Source organism: Quercus robur, chromosome 10 (genome assembly GCF_932294415.1).
Source record: "Quercus robur chromosome 10, dhQueRobu3.1, whole genome shotgun sequence".
Taxonomy (NCBI): domain Eukaryota; kingdom Viridiplantae; phylum Streptophyta; class Magnoliopsida; order Fagales; family Fagaceae; genus Quercus; species Quercus robur.
The window spans coordinates 40,206,931-40,231,183 of NC_065543.1; the positions used below are offsets into that span (position 1 = coordinate 40,206,931).

The 24,253-nt window shown below is 33.1% G+C and overlaps 1 protein-coding gene across 1 annotated transcript; it reads right to left on the bottom strand.

Annotated features, from left to right (window-relative positions):
• Positions 1-3,021: 3,021 nt before the first annotated feature.
• Positions 3,022-22,692, bottom strand: LOC126701384 (uncharacterized). The gene is made up of 20 exons (XM_050399442.1): positions 22,378-22,692; positions 22,216-22,285; positions 21,002-21,044; positions 19,790-19,867; positions 19,575-19,659; positions 19,371-19,453; positions 18,692-18,749; positions 18,437-18,547; positions 17,653-17,710; positions 17,407-17,503; positions 16,750-16,785; positions 13,238-13,374; positions 12,932-13,002; positions 12,789-12,842; positions 9,830-9,972; positions 8,474-8,614; positions 5,985-6,230; positions 5,691-5,750; positions 4,846-5,109; positions 3,022-3,338 (listed from the first exon to the last, which is right to left on the bottom strand). Exons 1-20 carry the CDS (start codon positions 22,532-22,534, stop codon positions 3,204-3,206), a joined length of 2,127 nt encoding a protein of 708 aa, XP_050255399.1. The 5' UTR covers positions 22,535-22,692; the 3' UTR covers positions 3,022-3,203.
• Positions 22,693-24,253: the final 1,561 nt, after the last annotated feature.

Genomic DNA, 24,253 nt, shown 5'->3' on the forward strand with positions numbered 1-24,253 from the left:
TTTTCAATTGGAGAACTATTGGGCCTAGTAACTATATGGGCTGGAACCTTTACTATTGGGCCTTCTTTTTTTTTTTTTTAATAGTGAAAAGTAAATATTTCCTATTGGGCCTTCTACTACTATTCTAGTAATATAACAAATCTCTCTTCTTCTTTTTTTTCTTCTTTTTTTTATAATTTGATAATGGGTAAAATATTATTTTGGTCTCTAAATTTTGCTAGAAGTTTGATTTTCGTCCCTAAACTTTAAAAAGTTCTTTTTTTATTCTTAAACTTCGTAAAGAATTTTTTCAATAGTTTGGAAACAAAAACAATGATGAAAAAAGATCATTTTTCAATAGTTTAGGATAAAAACAAACTTTTGACAAAGTTTAAGGACATAAATAAATTTTTTTTAATAGTTTAAGGATGAAAAACGAATTTTTTAATAGTTTAGGGACGAAAAATGAACTTCTTAAAATTTAGGAATAAAAACCAAACTTTTGGTAAAATTTAGGGATCAAAATAGTATTTTACCATTTGATAATTATAATAGGAGAAGGGAGACTTGAAAGTTGAAACCTAACGGTCTTTGTTATAAATCCTTAAAAGTGCTAGTTGAACTACTATGCTCTCGACCACATAATTCTCTTGGCTATCTCTATATTCCTACCTCTTTTATTATTAAGCAATCAGCTTGTAACTCCATGCATATGCATGGATACACTTAAATATATACAATAAGAAGCATAATATAATTCCTATATATATAATTTAAATACTATTGATAGTCATTTTTATATTTTGTTAACTCTTTAAAAAAAAAATTGTAAGAATATTATTAGGTATAAAATGTAAATTGTCCATTTTTTTTTATAAAAATTATAGTGAAGCACTTTTTTTTTCTTTTTTTTTTTACTATTTATTTATTCTAGACTCTTTGGTTTTTGTATTTAATAACTCATTTGGATGAATATTTATAATGTGGTCCTACATTTGATTCTAAAATTAAGAAACAAAACTCTTTAAAAATAAATAATTTAGGACACATGGCGCAAAATTGAAACTCTAATTTGGAATTCTAATTTGAGTTTCTTTCAGCTTCACCTATTATATATATATATATATATATATATATATAGAAGCCTTAATTGATGATCTAAGTTATTTCCCTCTTGACGTTTGAAGTGAGTTTAATTGTTTTTCTTTGACTTATCAACTCATTGCATGATCAACGTTAAGGAGACTAGTATTGCAAATAAGACATTTTATGTCCACTTTCTTTGTGCCTTCATATTATCGTCAGAAAGAGTGAGGAATAAACAAGAATTAATTGAAGGAGTATTTGTTTCAAAGAAAAAATATCTCCCTTTTCCTAACTATTACCACCTCCTAAGAATTATAAGCAATGTAGCATATGCTCAATTTGCAGCTATAATTTGGTAGCGTGAAATTTTCAACTTTATGCTACAATCAAGAGATAATTAGGATTTTACAACCACCAAAAAAAAAAAAAAAAAAAAAAAAAAAAAAGAAGAAGAAGAAGAGATAATTAGGTAGAAATCTAAGTTGAAGCTATAATAAAGTAATTTTTGTTAGGTTAAATGCTTGGCACACTATGTGTGAGAATATATAACTATTTTGATATGTGATATAATATTAATACTAGAATGTATAATTTATTATTAATGGAACAAAGTGGGCTAAGTGGACCGAACTAGATAGAAATGGACTGAAATAACCAAAATGGATTGAAATAAAACCAAAATGAACCAAAATAGACTGAATGAACCGAAGTGAACTGAAATAGACCGAGCTGGACCAAAATAAACCTAATGATCAAAATAGACCAAACTGGACTGAAATAAATCGAATGGACTGAAATAGACTGAATTGGACCGAACTGGACCAAAATAAACCGAATTGACCAAAAAAGACCAATCTGGACCAGAAATAAACCGACTGGACCAAAATGGACTAAAATATTGCATTGATATAGCTCAATAGTAGTGTAACAACAATAAATATTATGCTTTAGCTTTTAGATACTACATAGATTTTTTTAGAGTCAAATATTATATAGATAGATTAGCATTTATTGGTATTTCCAACGGAAGTGTCTAGAATTTCAATCTCAATCCCCCACTTAAGATATATAGAAAAAAAAAAAAAAAAAAAAAAGCTAGGAGAAAATTTTGTAAACAACACTATTTTCACATTGCCAACATTGGAAATTTCAAGAAAGAAAAAAGAAGAATCCTCCCTTTTATACATGCATGTCTAGAAAATAAATTTTACATTTGTCGTTGGCAATCACCAAGTTGCCACACAAGACTCATTAATCCGCATACACATCCATTTACATCGTCATTCTATGCCCATAAACTTGCCTTTCTACCATCAAAGGCGAGTGGTCAGTGACAAAAGCTTATTCCCATGTGGTTTGATTTGGGTCAATATACTAGAATCGAATTCTCAAGAGCACAAAGTTGATTCTCATGACGTCCATCAACTGATACCATTGAGATCTTGGTAGAGTTAAGAGGCTAAATTACAACTGAACCCACGTGAGCATTAATAAATATTTGTGTGTATTTACTTAAATGATTAAATTTACTATATTCTAATAATTTAAACTTTTGAAACAATCAGTAATTTAACATTTTAATCACTTAATCATAATTCTAACAGTACTTAAATAACCAAGGAAAGCTTTTGAGGCCAAGAAACTACTCATCCATTCCAATAATGACTACTCCTATTCCTCCATCACATCACCACCCACATTGTCAAGATTTGTAATGTTTAGTCATGGAATTGACAAAAATTAAATCTGAGAGAACAAAATTATAACCATCCCAAACTTAAGAGGATACAATTAATTGAACTTGGTGTTTTTCTTATATTTGAGGCACTGACACAAAGCAACACTAGAGCTATGAGCTATCAACAATATAAATAGAACCAAGATCAGATCGCCACCACGCCACGCCGACATTATGTAGAATGATGTTGAATGTTCTCTTAAATACGCCACGTGACATTTCCAATAAAAGTTCAATTGCCCCTGGAAGTTAGATATATTTGTCTAAAACTTATAAACATGTGAGGTATGAGTTGTTCTCATAATCATATCATAAAACATCTATAATTTTCTACTGTTACTAATGCTTACAAAATTAACAATCATACTTAAAAAAAATTCCATTTCCTAAGCAGCATCTACTACTCAGAGTTTGAGTCAGAATCAGAAAACGGCATCTGGAATGCATCTTTTGGATCCACGTCAGTCATGGAAGGAGGTTTATCTTTGTTTGACGCTGCTCTAGCCCTGCCTCTCCTTTTTGGTCTACTTTCATCCTGTAAACATGCATATTGCAGTTTGTCACACTGGTGGTCTATACATCTAAATTGCAGAAAAATATATATAATGCCACTGACTGGATGACTTGGATTTGCAAAGAGCAACAGCTATAGTAAACTAAATGAAGAGCTACATCTGTGAAGGAGTAGAAGTAAAATAACCCAAAAGGATAAATATAAGAAAAATGGAAAAGATCATCTGTAAAAAGTAAATCATAGATTCATTTCTTGCTAGGATAACATTAATTAAGATGATAAAATAGCATTTATGAGCCACACACGCATAATTTGGACTAGGTAAGCAATCATGATCATTCAGCTTTCAAGAAGGTAAAATGTAGAAGTAATCTCTCTATATTTATTTGGTGAAACAACAATATTGGTCTCTCAAGTTTACCTTGTGTGTGCAATTGGTCTCTCAAGTTTGAAGCATGCGCAATTGGTCTCTCAAGTTTTCAAAATGAGCAATATATGTCCTTTTACTAACTGCCATTAACGGTGTTACTTATGTGACTAACGGAACAATGACTTGGCATTTTATTTTAATGATGTGGCATATTTTTAATTAAAAAATTACACATGAGAAACATTATTTACCAAATTAAAAAACTATTTTTTACCAATTATAAACACCCAGCCACGGCTAAAAAATAAATAAATAAATAAATAAAAACCTAGCCACGAGACAGAGAAGGGGAGAGAGGGAACAACAAGCCCCAGCCGCCGCAACGCTACCGTACTGCAACGCTATTATGTCACCCTTTTCAAACCTGCAACGCTACCATACACCCAATGATTTAAATCAGCATCCAACTCTCTCAGCACTTCCAAGCACAGTCCTGCTGCTTTTATAGGTCTCACCAACTATACCATTTAGCACACTTACAATTGGATCTTAGAGGAGCCTTTCCTTTCAAAACTCTACTTATTGTACTACTTGAAGCAGAATCAGAAGAACCTTCTCTTTCATCAAAGCTCAACTGTCTATTCCGTAACAATGAAATCTCTCCCCTTCTCTGCCTCGTGGCTGGCTGGGTGTTTGTTTTTTTTTTAAGCCGTAGCTAGGTGTTTACAATAGGTAGAAAATAGTTTTTTAATTTGGTAAATAATGTTTCTCATGTGTAATTTTAGTTTGTAATTTTTTAATTAAAAATATGCCACATCATTAAAACAAAATGCCAAGTCATTGTTCCATAGGCCATATAAGTAACACCGTTAATAGCAATTAGTAAAAGGACTTATATTGCTCATTTTGAAAACTTGAGGGACTAATTGCGCACGCTTTAAACTTAAGAGACCAATTGCGCATACAAAGTAAACTTGAGGGACCAATATTGTAGTTTCGCCTATTTATTTATTCTCCCTCTTTGTCTAACTTCATAGGTTTTGGGTATAATCACGTAAAATTCACATAAGCAATAAACATAATAAGAGTAGCACATATTATTGAGTATTGACAAAGCTTAAATACCATCAAAGAGAGAGATCCCAAGCCATCACTTACATTTGCTGGCTGACTTGGTTGACTTGGTTGATTTGACTGGCTTGGAGGAGTTGGTCGACTCCTTCGCAGCCAGATGGCACCAAAAGACATTAATGCCCCAAGAAGCAAATATGGACCATTCCTTGGATCTCCCAAACGATCATAGATTCCCCTTATGATGCCATGAATCCTTTGCTTTAATGTGATTTTTGAAAGTACTTTTTGGGCTCCTCTAACCCAAATAGGATCTGCATCCTCCGGAACAAGCTCAGGAGTTTTAGTTCTCTGCATCAGGAAGAGAATGAAAGGCATCAAAATTGCACTTCTTGAACTGCAGGTTTTTTATGTTTTAATATTAATTATAATGTAATACCAGTGATGGTTCACAACGCACATATTCACCACCTCCTGCCCCCACGTGATCCAAGCAGGACATACAGGGAAAGTGGTCCCATCATTCTATGGGAAATATGATGGTTCCACAAATGTATGTCAAAAATTTGTGCATATTATAATTTGTGACCATCTTTTATGAGGTGCTCAAAACCAAATACACCTCAAGGAAAGATTTTGCAGATGACTAGGTATGCCAAAGCCCCCAAATTACAAATATAAGCATGGGAAATATGATGGTTCCACAAATGTATGTCAAAAATTTGTGCATATTATAATTTGTGACCATCTTTTATGAGGCGCTCAAAACCAAATACACCTCAAGGAAAGATTTTGCAGATGACTAGGTATGCCAAAGCCCCCAAATTGCAAATATAAGCATCAGGTAAAAGAACTAAGTGTATACAAAAGAAAGCTTTCCAAGATTAGGCTTGTTTACAGAATCTGCAAATTGGAACAAGAAAATAGCTTACAAATGAGGGCAGATCCCTGGAGTCACCATCTTTGATTATGTTTGAGATCCATTCGATAATCTGCAGTAAAATAAAACACATTGAAGGCAAGTGCACCTTGTCATAAAAAGGGGTTTTACATGCAATAGTTCTTCAGGCTGAGATATGTCTCAAACAATAAAATAATCACCAAAAAAACAATAACAAGAACTCATGATCATAGACTGACAGTTGAATTTGAATCTAAAATAAGGCAATGTCATATAAATCACTATTCTAGCAGCTGAAGAAAATTTCCCAGTACAGCATTTATACCTGTAAACTATCATCCGAACCACTGTATCTTGCCACAAGCTGTGAAGCAGGAGCCACATCATCACCTTTCATAGTATCCCATATGCCTTTTGGCTTTGCCTCAACTTTCAAATTCTCTTCGGTAAAATTTCTTTTGTAACGCACAATAAATATCCGAGGTACATCAGCCATGTCTCTCCTTGGTCCACAAGTGTCATAGATAGATTCAGAGCTATTACCACTATGGAGGCAGAAGTAGCAGTATTTCTGGATAAAAAACAATTACGCAAGCAGTCAGAGCTTGATACAGTTGCAAAGGATTGGGCGTTGTAAAAGTTGCAGACAAATTCTCATTCAAGTAGATGATTAATTTATGCAAAATCATCTTACAATAGTATATTAGATGCTAGTTATATCTGCTTTTCTCATGCTAAGCCTCTTTCAGAAGACTAAGGGAAAAGCTTGTCAATAATGTCATTTAACTCTTGCTATGACAGCAATTAAATGTTTGAATTATCAAAGCTATCTGCATATATGATTAACAACCACACGAGTACAGATGTTCTTTTCAAGGAAACAGTGGAAGATTGTGAAGTATCAGTAAGTGCAGGGGAAATAAAAGGAAGCAAAAGGTTTTAATTGTCCATATCAAAAGGACATAGAATCTCACTCCAGTAATATCCCAAGAGAACCAACTTTGCTACAAATAATAGGAGAAATGATTTTATATAAATCAATTTCATTTCATTTGTATGGAGCTGAGAACTCAAAAAGGATTTACAGGTAATGCTTGTACACAAAAAATGATAGGAATCCAAGCCCAGTGGCAAGCATTTAAACTGAAGTTGATTTTTATGCAGTATGTCTATGTACTAGAATAAACATTTGCATATTTAGTACTCAAATATATTATATCTACTTATCTAGGACAAACTAGGATAAGATGGTAAGTAGCATTTTGAAAGAAGGAACTAACAGGAAAGAATCTAATTTTCACATTAAGGCAATAGCAAATTACATTTTTTTAGGAAAAAATACCTTTTGGTTCCTCTTAGTTTGTATTTGTTGTCATTTTGGTCCCTTATGTTTAAAAGTATCAATTCACACCCTTATCTTTGAGAGCAGACGTAATCAGCTCCTTCCATCCACCTCTGTTACTTCAACCGTTAACATCAAAGTTTTAGAAAAGAAAAGAAAACAAAAAGAATATAGAGAACCAGATTGTTGCTTCCTCCCTGAAATCTCCACAGTTTTCTTCGGAACAGTTTGATCAAGTCACTGTTCCACAACAACACTCATAGTTCAGTCTGGCCTTGACTCTACCTACAATTAGTAGCCCGTATACTTCTATGTCTGGAGGCCTCTTGGTTCCTCATGGTCTGATGATCTTGCTTCTTTCAAAGTGAATATGCAAAATTTCGGATGAGGTTGTTTGTATTGCGTGGTGGCTTAGTGATATTCTGTAAACATGGATCTATCGTTCCTTAACCTTTATATGTGACTTTCAAGGACGTCCTGTGGATTTCGATGTGTGTTTGTTTTGGGTGCCGTAGATTGCTGTGGGTTTCATAGATCTTTCGCTCCTTCAGCGTTTGGGTTGCAATGGAGTTTGAGAAATTTTTATTTTAGTCAGATTGGTGTGGCAGCCAGTTGTAGGTTTGGCAGATTAGGTAGTATTTTTTTTACACAGTTTTTTTGATAATAACAAATGCCACATGGCATCCCAGGTGGCATCCAATAAGCATCAAAATTATTATTTTAATCCCACCATTTGCCATGACAGATTTTTTCCATCCATTACTTAACAGCAAGTGCTATTTTGACACAACATCAAAAGGTTAAGGACTAAAATGACACATTTAAAACATTTGGGACCATTTTGAAACATAGGATAGAGGTTAGGGAATAAAATGGTAATTAAACCTTTTATTTATTTATAATGATTTGATAGTTGGAGGAGGGGGGATTTGAACCTTAGATGTCTCTGTTAAAAACACCAGGAGATGCTAGTTAAGTTACAAGGCTCTTGGCACTTAGTTTTGATACCATGATAAATTACTATTTGTCCCAAAAACTTAAACCATTAAAAAATGATGAATTTAATCATTTATCCATTATTCTAATATCCTCGTTGCAACAAAACTAAATTATGATCCAATTTAAAACATTTTTATGTTTTCATAATACAACTAGGTTCTTTTTTTCTTTTTTCTTTTTTTTTTTTTTTTTTTTTTTTTTTTTTGATGAATAATACAACTAGGTTCTATAACTTGATCAAGTTGATAGTTACATTTGTCCACAGTTTGGCAAAGTCTTGGTCATCCGTCTATCTTTTGCACCCAACCAAACTGGACCATGAGATATAACTTTTTAACCTAGTGCTATCAACATATAGTATCACTTGCAAAATCCACATAATATTCATTGACAAATGCTATACATGTGCATTCAGCATGACTTAACTTTAAATCAACAGCATGCTTGATACAATAACTGGGATAAAAATTTACCTTTTGGGCTTCCCCATCAAGCCAAACAAAAGTTAATCGCCTACTATTTAGAGCTGCTGCAGCAGGTGAGAAGGATTCAACTTTATCTGCTTCCTTTAAATCACCATCATTGGACAACAATTCTTGAACCCTGCGCATGGTCTATGAACCTATGTAAGTTACATCATTTCCTAAACTAGAAGAACATTTGGGTCTTAAAAGCACATGTAAGTTTGTCAGTTGATTTTAGACAATTTGGATGGGTCTTAAAGCACATGTATATTACTTTTTCTTCCCCCCTACTCCTTCACTCTGTCCATACTTTTCAGCTTTTTGTAAGAGCAATGGATTCATTAAGTATATCCCAAGATGTATAATGCAGAGCACTATAAGTAATAAAATTATATAGATATATAATCAAGCTTTATAAATCTATAATCATATGTTGCCTACAAAATAATCCAAAACAGTGTGACCACAGCAATCCAATATGCATGTGCACAAATATCCACTAAAGTGGGAATCCTCAAATTAATCACCTATAATCAGATTAATTATTCTGTTTTCTTTCCAAATAAACCACAGCAAGGCAAAAGAAGAAGAAAAAAGGAAGGAGATGGTTTTGTTACAAAAGAAATTTCAGAAAGGTTCATAAAAAATGATGTGGAAGCATTTTGTCATCAAGAAACTACTAACACACAGCACCAACCCCCTACATTTGGTGTGAAGAGTATGCCACATCACTCTAAAATTTGTGTGTATAGCAGTGCTCATAAAGAAACTTCTGGATGAATGCACACTAGTGGCTTCAAATGGTAAGAAAAAAACACAGGATACAATTTCATTTATATGTAATATTGATGCAGTCCAAAGTAACCATGGTTGCTGGAACTGATTTAAAGAAAAGAAAAACAGGAGAACAGAAAGAATAGATGAAGAAACAAACCCAAAAAGGGCTGTAGAGAATGATTCTCTAAAATAGATATATTAATCGGTAAAAGAAGCCTTACATTAACCCATACTTGACATATAAATAGCACTACATTCTCTAGTGACAGCTTGCATAATAATTATTTTCCTCAGTTCCAAGATTATGCAGGCAAAAGGTCAAAAAAGACTACTGACTCAAATTATGACTTATTTGACTGACTTAAATTCTACACAAACTACAAAATAAAGGACTAACTAATAAACTGACCAGACTTCAAGAAATATTAAAGTTATCTTTGAAAAATCATAACTAGCTGGCTGCATCAATCAAACATTAGAAGCACCAAGTATATCATGTGGTATTGAAAAAAGCCTTAGGAAAACAACACAAACATTAAGACTGAAGTTGCTGAAATAATCAAAAAACACAAACAGAGAGAAGCTTACTTCACGCATTTTGTCAAGTTCAGGGCCAAGCCTTCCTGCCAGAACAGCACAGTACCAAGTTGTGGTATCCACTCCAGCACGAGAATAGCCATGTGCATCACAACCCAGCTCCATTGATGTCACACTCCTTAGTTGAGGAAGCTCTGAAAACACAAGGCAAGAAAATCAATTAAGTTCCTTCGTAAGTGCATAAAAAGTCTGCTTCAAAAAAATTTGGTGTCATTTCAGCAAACAAAGCTATTCAAACTTCCAAATTCCATAATTAATCGAGATGGCAATAAACATAAATTTTTTTACAGCCATGAGATGGGAGGCCAGTCATATGATTCACACCCTAACTTTCATAACATCATGCCAATGACAGAATTTGCCTAATCCAACGATAAGTCATTTTCAAACATTTTTTTTTTTTTTTTGTATAGATAAGGGCATTCACATTGGTGGGTGTATAATAAAAAAATGTGTAAAATTTACTTAGTTTTACCTAAAAATGGCCCACATTAGAGCATTCACATCAGCTCATGTGAAAATTTCTATTTGTTTTAGCATAAAAACTTACTTTTTCTATTTTACGTACTCACTTTTTTAAACACCCCACATTGAATTATCTGTTTTACACTACATTTCAATAAAATATCATTTTTTCTTGATTTTTAAAAATTTTCTCTTTCTTCACACAAAACAACCACCATTCACTTTTTTCCTTCATTCTTGAAATATGTAAAGAAAGAATAAATACTAGATACAAAATGAATAGTGACAGTGTAAATTTACCCAATTAGGGTAGCAAACTTGTAAATTGTCTAAATTCTACACTTTTTTCTATTATACACAAACTTATGTGAATGTTCTTAGTCAGTGTATAATTGTGTAATTTATAAGTTTGTTACAGTAACCATTTAAATTTACACTGACACTATTCATTTAGTTTTTATTCTTTCTTTATGTATCCCGAGGATGTAGGGAGAGAATGGACGGTAGTTGTTGTATGAAGAAAGCGAAACAACAAAAAAAATCAAGAAAAATTAATATTTTAATAAAATGTTGTGTAAAATAGGTAACCTAATGTAAGATGTTTTGAAAAATGAGTATGCAAAATAGAAAAAGTAGGTTCTTATGCTAAAATAGATAGAAATTTTTACATGAACTGATGCGAATGCTCTAATAAGTTAATTTAATAGTACGCACTTAATCAGCAGGTGGTGGATCAGACAAGGGGATTCAACAGCAAATTGATTCCTTAAAATTTATTAAATAGTATTACACAGCCTAATTTAACCTAATACAACTATGCAAGTGTACACTGCTGCTTCAACAGCTGAAATTAACTTGACAAAGACATTACAATGAAACCAAAATGTATGGGTCAACATCTCCAGCCTTAAAATTTGAAAATATGTCAAAGTAGTGTAGCTACCAAAGCAATTCGATCATACATCCAAAGTTTATATAAATCCAATATTTCCATCACAATATATGTTTCATTCATCTACAATTACAACCTATAATATTATGATAAGCATTACTACTGACACACATAGCTTCAGAAGTAGATAGGGATACAAGAATGTCATTATTTCCCTAAGTGCTGTTCATTATTAATGGCATGAAGTGTTGGCCTTTCATGTGTAAAGGCAACAATGAAGGCAGGCACCAAGCAATGACGCATCAACCCATATTTACACAAATAGGAAACCCAAGTTGGGGTTTAAAAGACTAAAACAAAAAGGGAAAAGAAGACCAGAGAAACTCGTCAATAAGTAAATGATGGGAGGCACGCCCTATGTGCAGGTTCCATAATTAAATATGGACATGTGGAAAAGTGAGAAATAGTTGTGGATCAGCTCTCAATTACAGGTTGTCATTTTAAAATAGTAGACTAGTTACCACCCACCCCTGCCCACACCCCCCCCCCCCCCCACCCCACCCCCCAAAAAGGTGGGGGTGACTTTTTTTTGGTTAGAATATGCAAGCATCCATCATTCAATTATTTTCTTTCATGTCACCACTGCCACAAAAAACTCGGTCTATACGTTCCTCGTCTTTTTAAGCCAATATCCCAGTCACATTGTGTGGCTGCTCACATAATCATCTTAAAAAAAGATCTTTAAATCAAATGAAAATTAACAAAAATACAAAACCTCCAAAGCACCTCTCTATTACATCCGTCCTAATCTTATATAGCAAGCACTTTTTGTTCCCTTTTTTCCACTCATGCATAACATATCACAGACAATGAGAACCAGTAGTTTAGGTATTGGTCATTCACAAATCCCTCATTTCTGCTCCTACCTTTAATGCCACTATTCTGACTCTCTTCTGCTTATGCTAGAAACTTTATATTTTAAATCTCAAAGACTCTAGCAAGCTTATGTCGTCAACGAGCAAGCAAATACCAAGAAGCTTTTTCCTAGATAATCTCAATGAAAAGAGAAAACAATTGTAGAGAATAATCGTAAACCAATTACTTTACTCCAACCTAGGTATTGACAACTCCACAGAAACATAAGTCAGTCATGAACTACTTGACATAATTACTAGAACAATGTAGAAAGCCAATACTTAGGACTTCAATTTACTGTACCTAATTAATTATGATTATAGACAGAATGCTGACAAGACATAAAAGAGAAAGAGCACAAAGAAATACTCAGTGTGTGTGTGTGTGAGAGAGAGAGAGGAGACAAGGAAAATGAAGCAATAGACAACCAAAAGACCAAAAAAAATTTCTAAATCAACAAGTGCAATAGTAATAGCAGGTAGAATCTTAAGTTAATTGATTCTCCTAATATAACAAGAACTAGTGCTAGGTTCTCATACAACTGAACCAGCATATTAACAATAAAATGAAAAATCCTGTATATGATTTAAACTTTGTAAAATAACAAAGCAAAAATAACTTAGATACCAACAATATTAGAAGAATACACTCATTAGTAAGTAAAAACAGTAGTGATACCTTGCTGCTTATTCTGTTCCATAATAGTTGAAAACCGCGAACTGTTAACCGAACCTGCATAAAACGCACAACTTAGCTTGTATAAAAGCACAGAACTTATATCACATAGTTCTTGAGGCACAAAGTTAAATAGAGCAACATGCCATGGTAAACAACAGGTTTGAGACCCGGATCTTTCAAAAAAACTATGGCAGGTGCGGACTCCACTCCTAACCTGTTGTCAGTCAAAGAAAGTGTCAAGATCCAGCATTACTGTAAAGAAGACTAAACCTTTAATGGTTCTGATTCTAGATCAAACAATAATTGATGAATAAATTTATATTTCTGATTTAAATATTTTCATAACTTTTAGATACACTTGACACAAAATTAGACCTATGCAGAATCATTTTTCATGTAATCACAGGCTTATGCAGCACCCTAGAAGACATTAAAGTATATCCACCAACCCGTTCCACCAAAAGGAAGAATCTTCTTCTTGCCATAGTACAAATGCAAAAGAGGCATATGCCCAATAACTTTGAGCAGCTTGACGTACAAATGGAGCAGCACGCTCCCCTGTTTTTGAGAAGAAAATGACTCTTACCTATGAGCAAGGAGAAGTAAACCAACCAGTCATTGAAAACAAAGTTATTAAAGAAAAGTGAAGCAACTCAAAATATATTGTATCAGAATGGGTTCACAAATTAATCAATTCAAGAATTTACAAGAGCAATATTCATCAATATTAAAAAGACTAAATTAATTTCCAGCATTTTTAAATAGCATTTGGATCTGTCTATGCGTATGTAATTAAATTTGTATCATTGGTGGCCCTAGAGGATATATAGAAAGTAAGGACAATGTCTTTCCAATTAAGGAGGAGAATTGGGTGTGAAAAAGGACCCATTGAAAGAATACTAGGCTATTTGTATCACAATGGTTGTTGCCTTTAACTTTCAACTGATATTGCTGTTCTAATTTATAGCAGTGTCTTGGACCAGATCCATATTTCTAACATCATTTGATGACTGAATGGCTTTTCTCCTTAACACAAATGTTAGATAATAAGATCCACATGCAAAATTTGTCTTTTATTATATGTTCATAAAAATTGAAAGAAATCATTTCCATCATGGAGAAGTACAAACAAAATCCTGTAACCTTAAGAGTTCCTCTTACTAATTTCTGAAAAGATGTAGAGAAATTTTATATTATCTTCATTTTTATTAAACTCCACCTAAGTCACATTTGATGGGTTGGCCTAACACAAAATCTCATGCATGGAAGGAAGGAAGTTGCTTAATGGCATCAGCAAAAAGAGCAAGTCATATTTAACTAATATTCAAGATATATATTGAATAAATACATGATGTCAACTATAATTTGAATAACAAAAATTAGAGACATAATTGGGGGGGGGGGGGGGGGAGGGATATTGCTAAAAATAAACATCAATCTATCTTTCCAACACCATAGTTGACAGGTCACTAAATCTATATGTTTCTGATTTCATAAGCCCATGACTGGGGGTAAAGTTGGTTGCCACCTATTTGGATTTGATTTATTCTGGATCATTGATGTGGGGTGGAGCGGATAAGCAATCCTTCTTCTCGGGAGGCTTTGAAGTAGATCCTACTAGAAGGTGTTACATTCCACAACTCAACAATCTTTTCCATGGAAGAGTTCGTGGAAACCTAAATTACCAACAAAGGTTTTTTTTTTTTTTTCCTTTGGATAGCAGCATTGGGGAAAATCTTGACTATTGATAACTTGCAGAGGTGCTAGATAGTGATGGTTGACTGGTGTTGTATGTGTAAGAGGAGTGTGAAGACCATTGATCACTTACTTCTTCATTGCCCTGTCACTAGAGAGATGTGGAATATAGTGTTCTCCCTGTTTGGGATTAACTGGGTCATGCCAAGAGGTGTTGTGGAGCTCTTAGCCAGTTAGCCGAGCAAGTTTAACAGGCACAGAAATAAGGCAATTTGGGGCATGACCCTCATTGCCTCATGTGGGGTATTTGTTGGGACAAGAATGCTCATGCTTTTGAAGGGCATGAGAGATTGATTCCTAACTTGAAGCTTTTATTCCTCAAGACTTTGTTCAAGTGGATAATTGCATTGGGTGTTTTTACATTTGTCTATTTACCTGATTTACTAGATAGTTGTACTTTCCATGCATCATTTTAATTGACTTTTTCGGTATCCTTAGTACACTATCTGTGTACTTAGAGCATGATCCCTCATTGCCTCATGTGGGGTATTTAATGGGACAAGAATGCTCGTACTTTTGAATGGCATAAGAGATTGATTCCTAACTTGAAGCTTTTATTCCTCAAGACTTTGTTCAAGTGGATAAATGCTTCGGGTGTTTTTACATTTGTTTCTTTGCCTCATTTGCTAGATAGTTATACTTTCCATGCATCATTTTGATTGACTTTTGTTGTATCCTTAGTACACTATTGTGTAACTAGGATCTATTGTACTCTCAATGAAGCATTATTACTTATCAAAAAAATGCTACCTTGTAAGAGCAAGGTGAAAATTGAGGTAGTGGGTTCAATCATAGTTGTTGGTATCATATGAAAAGTGATATGTATTATACATTACATATGGAAACAAACGATAAAGCATCACATTGTAGGTATATATCGACCATGATCATGAATCGTACAAAACATAAATGTCTCATGAATCTTACGATAAATAAAGTCTATTGTATGAATTGTATATATCGTATGATACATGGACATGTGAGTATAAATTGGGCTACTTGAGTCCAAAAAGTTGTTAGACTAGCTTTTTTAACACAAAATTGCTGGACTACATGATTGAGCCCAAACATTAACTTGTCAGGAGTTTTTTTGTTTTTTCTTCACTCCCCTACAAATTTTGGACTACACACATGACACTTCACTTTCACATTTGCAAATTCCTTTTATATACATGAATAAGGTATTAAATATTAAATGACAATATAATTATTTTCTATTTTTGTTACTATTTTTATAAGTCCAAGAAACTAGAATGTCAAGGAGAAATATAAAATAAAATAAAATAATTTGAAATAGAAGAAAAAGAATAGATAGTAAATGTTGATGATGAAGAAGAAGATGCCAATAAATAAATAATTTTTCAAGATGATGAGAATAAAGATAACATTCATTTAGATGAAATATTAGGCAAGATGATGAATATGATGAGAAATAATTATTATTTTGGCTAATATATCATTTATTATCACTTTTGAGATTGATCAAATTGAATGTGGTTGTTATGAAAATATTTAAATTTGATTTATTTAATTATCTTTGTTAGGTATTATTACATAAGTAGTGATGAAATTAGTCATTAGTTGAATGTGTTTTGAATCTAGAATTGGTATACCTGTTTCATATGTATATCTATAATTTTTTTTTATATAATTTTTTTTTTTTTAAAGTTTTTACCAAAAAAAATAAAAAATAAATACACAGGTTGACTATTGAATGCAGAATGATTGATTTAAATTTAAGTTACTTTAATAAATACAGATAATTGTTACCAAGCAAGGGACATTGACTGCCAAAGTAGGTGGAGTGCAAACATAAGAATCCTACAGAAGATAGATACACTATGCTTGGTCCAAGCAGTGAATTGAAATAAAACAAGCCACAATTTTGAAGATCTTCCTATTTGAGAATCCATCACAACTACTTATCGAAAAAACACCATCACAACTGTAACAGGAAATGCAGTACAAATTTGAACAACATACTTGGTCTCAACTCAAAAGAGAGAGCATTTCTTATAATGTAAGCCTATAGCTAAAATTTACAGTGCAACTAATGAAGAGCTCATTAATAAACTGGACTGGATGGCGTAAGCATGACCAGTAGTCAAAGTACAAGTGATGAAGAAAAATTGCATGATGAGAACATGTAGATAAGACAGGAATAAAAAGGGGCCCCAAAAAGAGGGGGGGGGGGGGGAGATTGTACCTTATGAGGACTACTTTTTGACAGAAATTTTGGTACCTGAAATTGATTCGGTTACATATCATTTCAATAGGGACAGACAGTGAAATAGGAAACAAAATTAATCAGAGAGGCAACTAAAAAACCAAATTAATCAGAGAGGCAACAAAAAAAAAAATGAAGAAAACAGAAGTCTAAAGATGAATCTACGAAAATATATAACAAATCTTACTTGACAGATTATTAAAACAAGTAGATCTTTCAAAGATGTTAGATGTATAAATCGGTAAATGTGCCATACCCTACAATTTTAAAATCTGGACCAGCTAAGAAAAAGCAATAAAAACCACAGCTTAGAAGCCACAAAGTTATCCAACTTCCCTCCCTCCAGATTGTCTTAAAACACTCACTCGTAAGCAGCACTTACCATGCAACACAAAATCAGGAGGAAGGATAAAACTAATAGTCAAACCAAGAAGAAAATGCTCTAATAGATGATCCATTGAAGTGGTCTTTCTTAAAGCATATTTAGCTTTCCTTCTTGTTACTTGTATTACCATAATTTATGCAAAATCTCTGGTTATTATCAAACATATATTAATGCACATCCATGAAAGGGTATAAGGGAGAAATAATGCTATGAGAAACAACACATTGCATCAGAGAAATCCTGAATATTACCAGTGTGTCCCTTGAGTAGTAAAGAATTCGAGGTAAACCAAGTATTGTTGTAGAAAACCAATCTGTAACTGCATCTACTGACAGCTCCCCATCAAAACTAAAAAAAAGGATAATTATAATATTATTGTTCCATAATATCCAGCAGAAACATGACCTTTTGAAGTGCAATAAGCACACAACATAATATTTCCATATATAAGAAATCTAAGTATCTGAAAGCTTCACCAGTGGACTGCAAAAACTTACTGTATAACACAATCTGCAGTTTTGCAATCAGGGGGAAATGCAACGAGTGAAGGAAGGCCTGTATACATTACTAGCAAGTTAAAAACAAGAATAATGCAGAGCACTTGGTTGCAATTAAACCACTGTAATTGATACATAATAGAATTTGTAACAAACTTACATCTGCTATTTGCAGGCAACACTATCCTATTTAGGATGTAGTATATAAGAAAAAGAATTATAAAGTTACTAAAATAGCCCTTCTAGATGTTATAGAATAGTATCAACACAGTAAGCACACAAAACAATGAGGGAAAATTTGGAAATCAGAAATTATAGTGTAAAATGATGATGGATTTAAAGTAGGAATCCCACAAGAGGACCAACATATTGGCACAGAAGTACATCAAGAAATCCTTTTTAATTTCTCATAATCTCATATCAGCAATAATAAAAAAATTCTGTTGGTAGTTTACTAAGATTTACAATGCACTGCAAGAACAAATAAAAAGTATCAGAACCTTCCAAAAAGGGGCCCCATGAACTAGTACAAACAATATGGTCATAAAGAATGAGTGAGCAATTCAGGCAGCTGATTTGATCCAGATATAAACAATGTAACAGTAAAATATCTACACCACTCTGCCCCTTATTTCAATTTGTCTTTAGAAAATCAATTTTTATTTCATATTATGAAGTCCAAGAGTTTATGAATTAAAAAGAACTCAAGCTCACCCAATAACGGCCTATCTATAAGACCCTTTGAAATTCAAGAGAGAGAGATGTTGAGTAAATGTACACTCACCATTCCTAAAGAAAGGTTGACCTGTTGGCTTTTTCTCAGCAAAGTATGCTGCAAGTTGAAGGTCACCAAGCTCCACCCTACCGGTATTTGCTACTCCGTCCAACAAAAATACTGAACATAGGGAGAATGGGAACAAAATAACCATGAAGTGGCAACTATAACAAGTAGTTAAAGCATGAAGAACATACATCTTAACAAAACCCACTCATGCAGATAAGATAATTTACATCAGGTACTCCCAAATGAAGGACATACCAATTCTTTTCCAGACAGCCAAAAATTGAGCACAGCGTTTGCTCCCAAATGAAAACACCTGATCCAATGTCAATGAACATTCACTAAGAGTTAGTATCTATCTATTAAAAATATAATAAAATTTTTGTGCTGACAACATAAGTCATTAATAAAATGAAGAACAAATTTTTTCTCCAAACCCAAGTGAAAATTCTCCTCCAATCCATCACATGTCAGTTCACAAGACCATCCACATTTATTTTAATCAGATGACACATTAAATCATTTGAACAAATTCCATGTCTATTAAATTAGTCACGTGATAAAAAGTACACGTTAATGCATGCTCATTTGAAATGACACATAGTGGAACTTTTCTCCAAACCATTTAAATTTAATCATTTAACAGTCTGCATGTGGTATAGACATCCTGCTGAGATACTAAAGAGAGGGGGGAGGGGGATTAATCCAAAAATTAAAATAGGGAGGATTCTCATTGGGGCTTTTTAATCAATTATTAATTGTAAGAAGAAACTAATTGGAATTAGTGTGTGTCTGTCAAGTTGATTTTAATGAAACATGACATACTTTTATTTACTAAATGTAACCTTCCAGGGGAGTAAAAGATAAGAGGAAATAGGGATGCCCACCGCATACAAGTACTCATAATACGTCAGAAAATTATTGATAATGATTGTACCTGAATTAGAGAAGGGCGTGTGTCCTTTAAAATAGGCTCGAAATCCTTGTAGGTGATGACATTAAGACTAACATCTTCGGGAACTAATAGAAAGAAAGGGTACAAATTGCATTAGCCCATAAGAATCATGATTCGAACAAATTATATATCTTTCCTTGAAAAAAAAATCAGGTCAATTATAATATAATGGACAATTTAACTGACCGGAAACAGTAGCATCTAGCAGAGGAAGTTTTATTTTTGAAAAACTTTCACCAGCATATTTCCCTTTGACCTTGTCAATAACATGCTACAGCCAAGAAAAGCCATTTAATTAAACAATGTAAGGCCTCACACAGAGAAGTTAAAGGAGAAGGGCACAATGCAAATTATAACATAGAAAGCCTCATATAAATAAGCCAAGGGGCCTTAAAACTCACAATATACTCATCGATGCCAAATATGTCGTAGTTACTTTTCCATGAAGGATTTGTCAGAAACTCATAAGCATATTGAATCTGCAAATTATACCCACAATTAAAAGAATGCTATCATTGAAAGACATATTTAGAGGCCCCCAATGTTGATGTTAGGAAAACCATAAATTTCAGTAGAGATGACACAATAAAAAGACAAAATAGTCATCAAAATATCAAAGAAACCAAGAGCGATTTGATAGTTCCAGCTCCACAAGTAGTTTTTGACTTTCATTTAAAACCTATAATTCTATAACAAATACAGATTTTGAAGTACATGGACCTCTTGTATTACCAAACAGTTGACAAACATTATTCACTTCATATTCAGATAAACTCAGTTTTCTACATAAAGATAACAAAATTTCCTCTAGCACCTAAAGAAGCTCTATTACCAAACAGTACTGAATTACTGCCCATCATATATTTTTTATAAAATTATTGTTTCTAAAGAAGCATAGTATATTTCAATGCTCAATGCAAGGAAGGATCATCTTAATTAATAATCTATCATAAAACTCATGTTTGTATTTGCAAAGCATTAGGAAATTTGTCAAAGAAAGGAACTTATGAACTGGCATCTCTAGCTCGGAGAATTGTTGCCTGGGATGCAGATCATTAGCAAACTTATTTAAAGAATCCCTTCATTTAAACTTGTGTACAGGGCTCTAACAAAATTAAAGATGACCAAACTCAATGCCAAATTTTAATGCAGAACAGTAGGAAGACTTATTGTACGAAATAATTACATGAGAGACTCTAACATTGGCAGAAGATAAGCAAAAGCTTCTACATGAAGGTAATTTAACAATAAATTTTATATATAAAGTAAAAAATACATTCTTTTCTTTTCTTTTTCCTTTTGGGCCTTTGGCCCAATGCCCTGTTCAACAGTGTGATTGATGATGATGACAACGACGAGAATGATAATGATGCAACTACAGTGCTCATCTTCTCAGGGAAATATATATCCAAAGATACAATATAGTTTTCAACCCACAGATTTGGGACTAAGGCTTTGCTACTGCTGTTGTATACAATAGTTTTAAAGAAATTAGAATAATATTTAGCAGATAACATTATAATCATCAATTTGGCCACAAACATAGGAAAAAAAAATCAGAATATCATAATTTAAGAAATCACCTTTGGAACACAAATGAAGAATTTACATACCTTTATAAAATCATCATTACTGGGAACTTCATTACCTGAATTCCTGAAATGACCACATTATTTAGTATTATAACAAACATAATTGGCATGCTTGAAAAAAAATACAAAAAGAATATAAACATAGTACTAACAATCCTTCTCATTGACTTCTTTGTAGCACGAATCAATATAAACTCTATAGGTTAAAAGATATGAACCTATGAGCACCCTAATAGCTTTATCCTTTTCCAAATTTCTCTCTCTCTCTCTTTTTCTTTTTCTTTTTTTTTAGGGGGGGGGGGGGGGGGGGGGTGTGGGGGGAGGGGGGGGAATTGGTGGGGGAGTAGAGTGAGTTGAGTATCTCATAGAGACATGCTACAACTACATTGATATTAAGGTTATACACCTCTGGAAGATTTTATACATTGACCTCCAACCTTCAAAACGTAGTCATGTTGACATTTATGTAAAAAACCATAAAAGCTCTCAGGACAGAAGCGACTACAGAAGTACAAAGACTCAATATCAACAATGTTGAGAAATGTCGGTTCCTCGTGTAGATAGTTGCTCACATAATCAATTAAGCTAGAAGCAAAAAAATGCCTACAAGAACAGTTTGATTGAACATTGCAGCTTTCATGCACAAGATGGAAGTAGCAAATGAGTTGTTGGGTAATGAAGCTTTAAAAAAACGAGTTGTTGGGTAATGAAGCTTTAAAAAAACAACTCCCCCTTCACACATGCGCCTAAATTGTCTTTATCAAGTGAGGTCCAACACATGAAATATTATTAATGGGAGATAAGATGAGGGGACAACATTTACCCGTCAAGTTGGAGGATTGGGATGAGCTATAGACCCAGACATCCTAGGTTCAAGGATTCCCTTAGATTACTTGATACACAGTTCTGGCAAGTGGGGTCATGTATATGTGTTTTACTCCTTGGGGGTGGGCCCAAAGGGCCCTACCTTGGTAAGGTTTTCATGTCATTTAAAAAAAAGGGTGGGCCCTAGCATTTGAAGCTGGACTGATGCTCTCACAAGCTTAAACTATTAGGAAATTGAAATTGTATAAACAGTAAAATGTATGGTGCTCTCATTCTTCACACTATTCAAATTACACATTAGTTTAGAAAGTAACAAAAAAATTATATAATTGATACAAAAGATAGCCATTTTGTTATTCAAATAATTCCTAAATGATTGATTGAACAACAAAAAATAAAAAAAATATTACCACTTGCTTGAAATCTTCTCATAGGCTTCCTTCGCAACAGCAATAGAACTGTACCTCTTAATTCCCAAAACTACAATTCACAAAACCAAAACAATTCAACAACAACAACCAAAACTCAATTGAAAAAAAAAAAAAACGAAAAGCAAAAGAAAAGTGTGTCACCATCGTAATGAGAGACAGGAAAGGACTTAGGAATGACGAAGAGCTGGTAAAACATAGCGGCGACGAAGAGAATGAGAGGCACAGAGTAGGCTTTGATCGTAGACGCCATTGATGAAGAAGAGCTCGGCGCTGGTGTCTCGGACCCAACCCTAGGCATGGTGAGTGAATCTCTCTCACTGGTTCGTTCTATGTATAGAGTGTGTGAGAAAAAGAAGTGAGAAATTTGGGAGAGAATGGGAAGTGAAGATCACAGATTCACAAGAGAATATATAAAATGGTACGCTTTTTTGGCTTTATATTCTCTTTGCTCAGTGAGGCTTGTGGTTTCGCCACGTGGGATGTGAGCATCAGGAATATGGAAAGAAAGTTAAATTAACCCAGTGGGGTTGGCCAAGCGGTTCGGCGCTTGGTCTCAGAGTGCTTGTACTTGGCTCGACTAGGTGTGCTCCCTAGTTCGAGTCCTGCTACCTGCACTTTGAAAAGAATCCCTGGGTCAGTGCTTTACCCCTTCGTGGGTCGACCCGACACGAACAGTGATTAGTCTCTGGTTGAAAGTTTTGAAGATACACGGTGGAAACCAAAAAAAAAAAAAAAAAGTTAAATTATACAGTCGACGCATTTTTTTGTTTCTGCCTGCGGTTCAAACGGGAAGACCCGTCTAGTTAGCAATCAAAGGAAATACTTAATTGTTTTTTAGGGGAGGAATCAAATATACTTTTTTTTCTTTTCTTTTTTCTTTCTTTTTAATTTTGCAAACTCTAAAATGGCAAGGCTTATACTTGAATATATTGTTTGGCAAAATGGCAGCTAGCTAAAGTTGCCTAGGAGTATTCACATTGATAGAATCATAAATTTAGTAATATGATTTTACAAAAAACTACTTCATTTATTTTACCTCCTTACTTTACAATACACCCAACATCAATAATTTATACTTTTAGTTATTTGATTAAAATAATATAAAAATTTTACTAAAGAGCTGTGTGAACATAACCAAAATAGATTTTTTTATTAAAAAGTAGTGTGAACATAAAAATTTAATCATTTTTTTTTTTAACATATGAGTCACAATGCACAACCAAAAAATATACAAGATATTTAGCAATGTAATCACATTTTGGCTTTGGAGCCAAAAAAATATGGCTTTGGCTCCACCAATGTAATCATATTTTGGTATTTGGCGGTGTTAAAAATAGCAATATAGCTATTTAGCACCACCAATAGTAGTGCTCTAAATACAGCTTTAAAAAAAATTGTATTATATTTTGATTCAAGTCTCCGGAATAAGTTTTACATACATATATGAAATAGAAATTCTATTTTAACTTAAATTAAGAAGTTTATATTTATATATATAAATAAATAAATAAAAATCTCACGCTTCTTAAAACTTATCATTATTTTTTTTTTTTTTTAAGTACATAAACTTTATTCTCTTATCATTATCCACAAAAAAGAAGAAGGCAATTTATAGATTCTGCATGTTAGTTTTTGTAAAAAAAAAAAAAATTAAATCTCAAAAACAGAAATGGTGTCTCAAACATTTTTTTTTAAGTATTTTGAAATTTTTTCTAAAAAGTGAAAGTCAAACACATATATAATATAAAAATTATTAATGAAAATTTAGTTTTAATTTCAATTTTTTTTATAAAAAAAATTGTACTGTTTTGAAAACAAAAATAAAGGCCTGAGTTCATTATTTATTTTATTTTATAATAAAGGGCCGAAAAGACCGAATGGCAATTAACTTATTGCCCAGTGCCCACATAACGGCTAACAGCAAAATGAACAAGACCGAATGGCAATTAACTTATTGCCCAGTGCCCACATAACGGCTAACAGCAAAATGAACTCCAAAAAATCTTCTTATATATTA

Bases quoted from the DNA above. Each gene is read 5' to 3' on its own strand.
- LOC126701384 (XM_050399442.1), bottom strand. From the start codon at position 22,534: ATGCCTAGGGTTGGGTCCGAGACACCAGCGCCGAGCTCTTCTTCATCA. The intron at 19,868-21,001 runs GTATGTAAATTC...TATAATTTGCAG, and splicing joins GTAATGATGATTTTATAAAG to ATTCAATATGCTTATGAGTT. The intron at 6,231-8,473 runs GTAAATTTTTAT...TTTTTTATCCAG, and splicing joins TTGATGGGGAAGCCCAAAAG to AAATACTGCTACTTCTGCCT.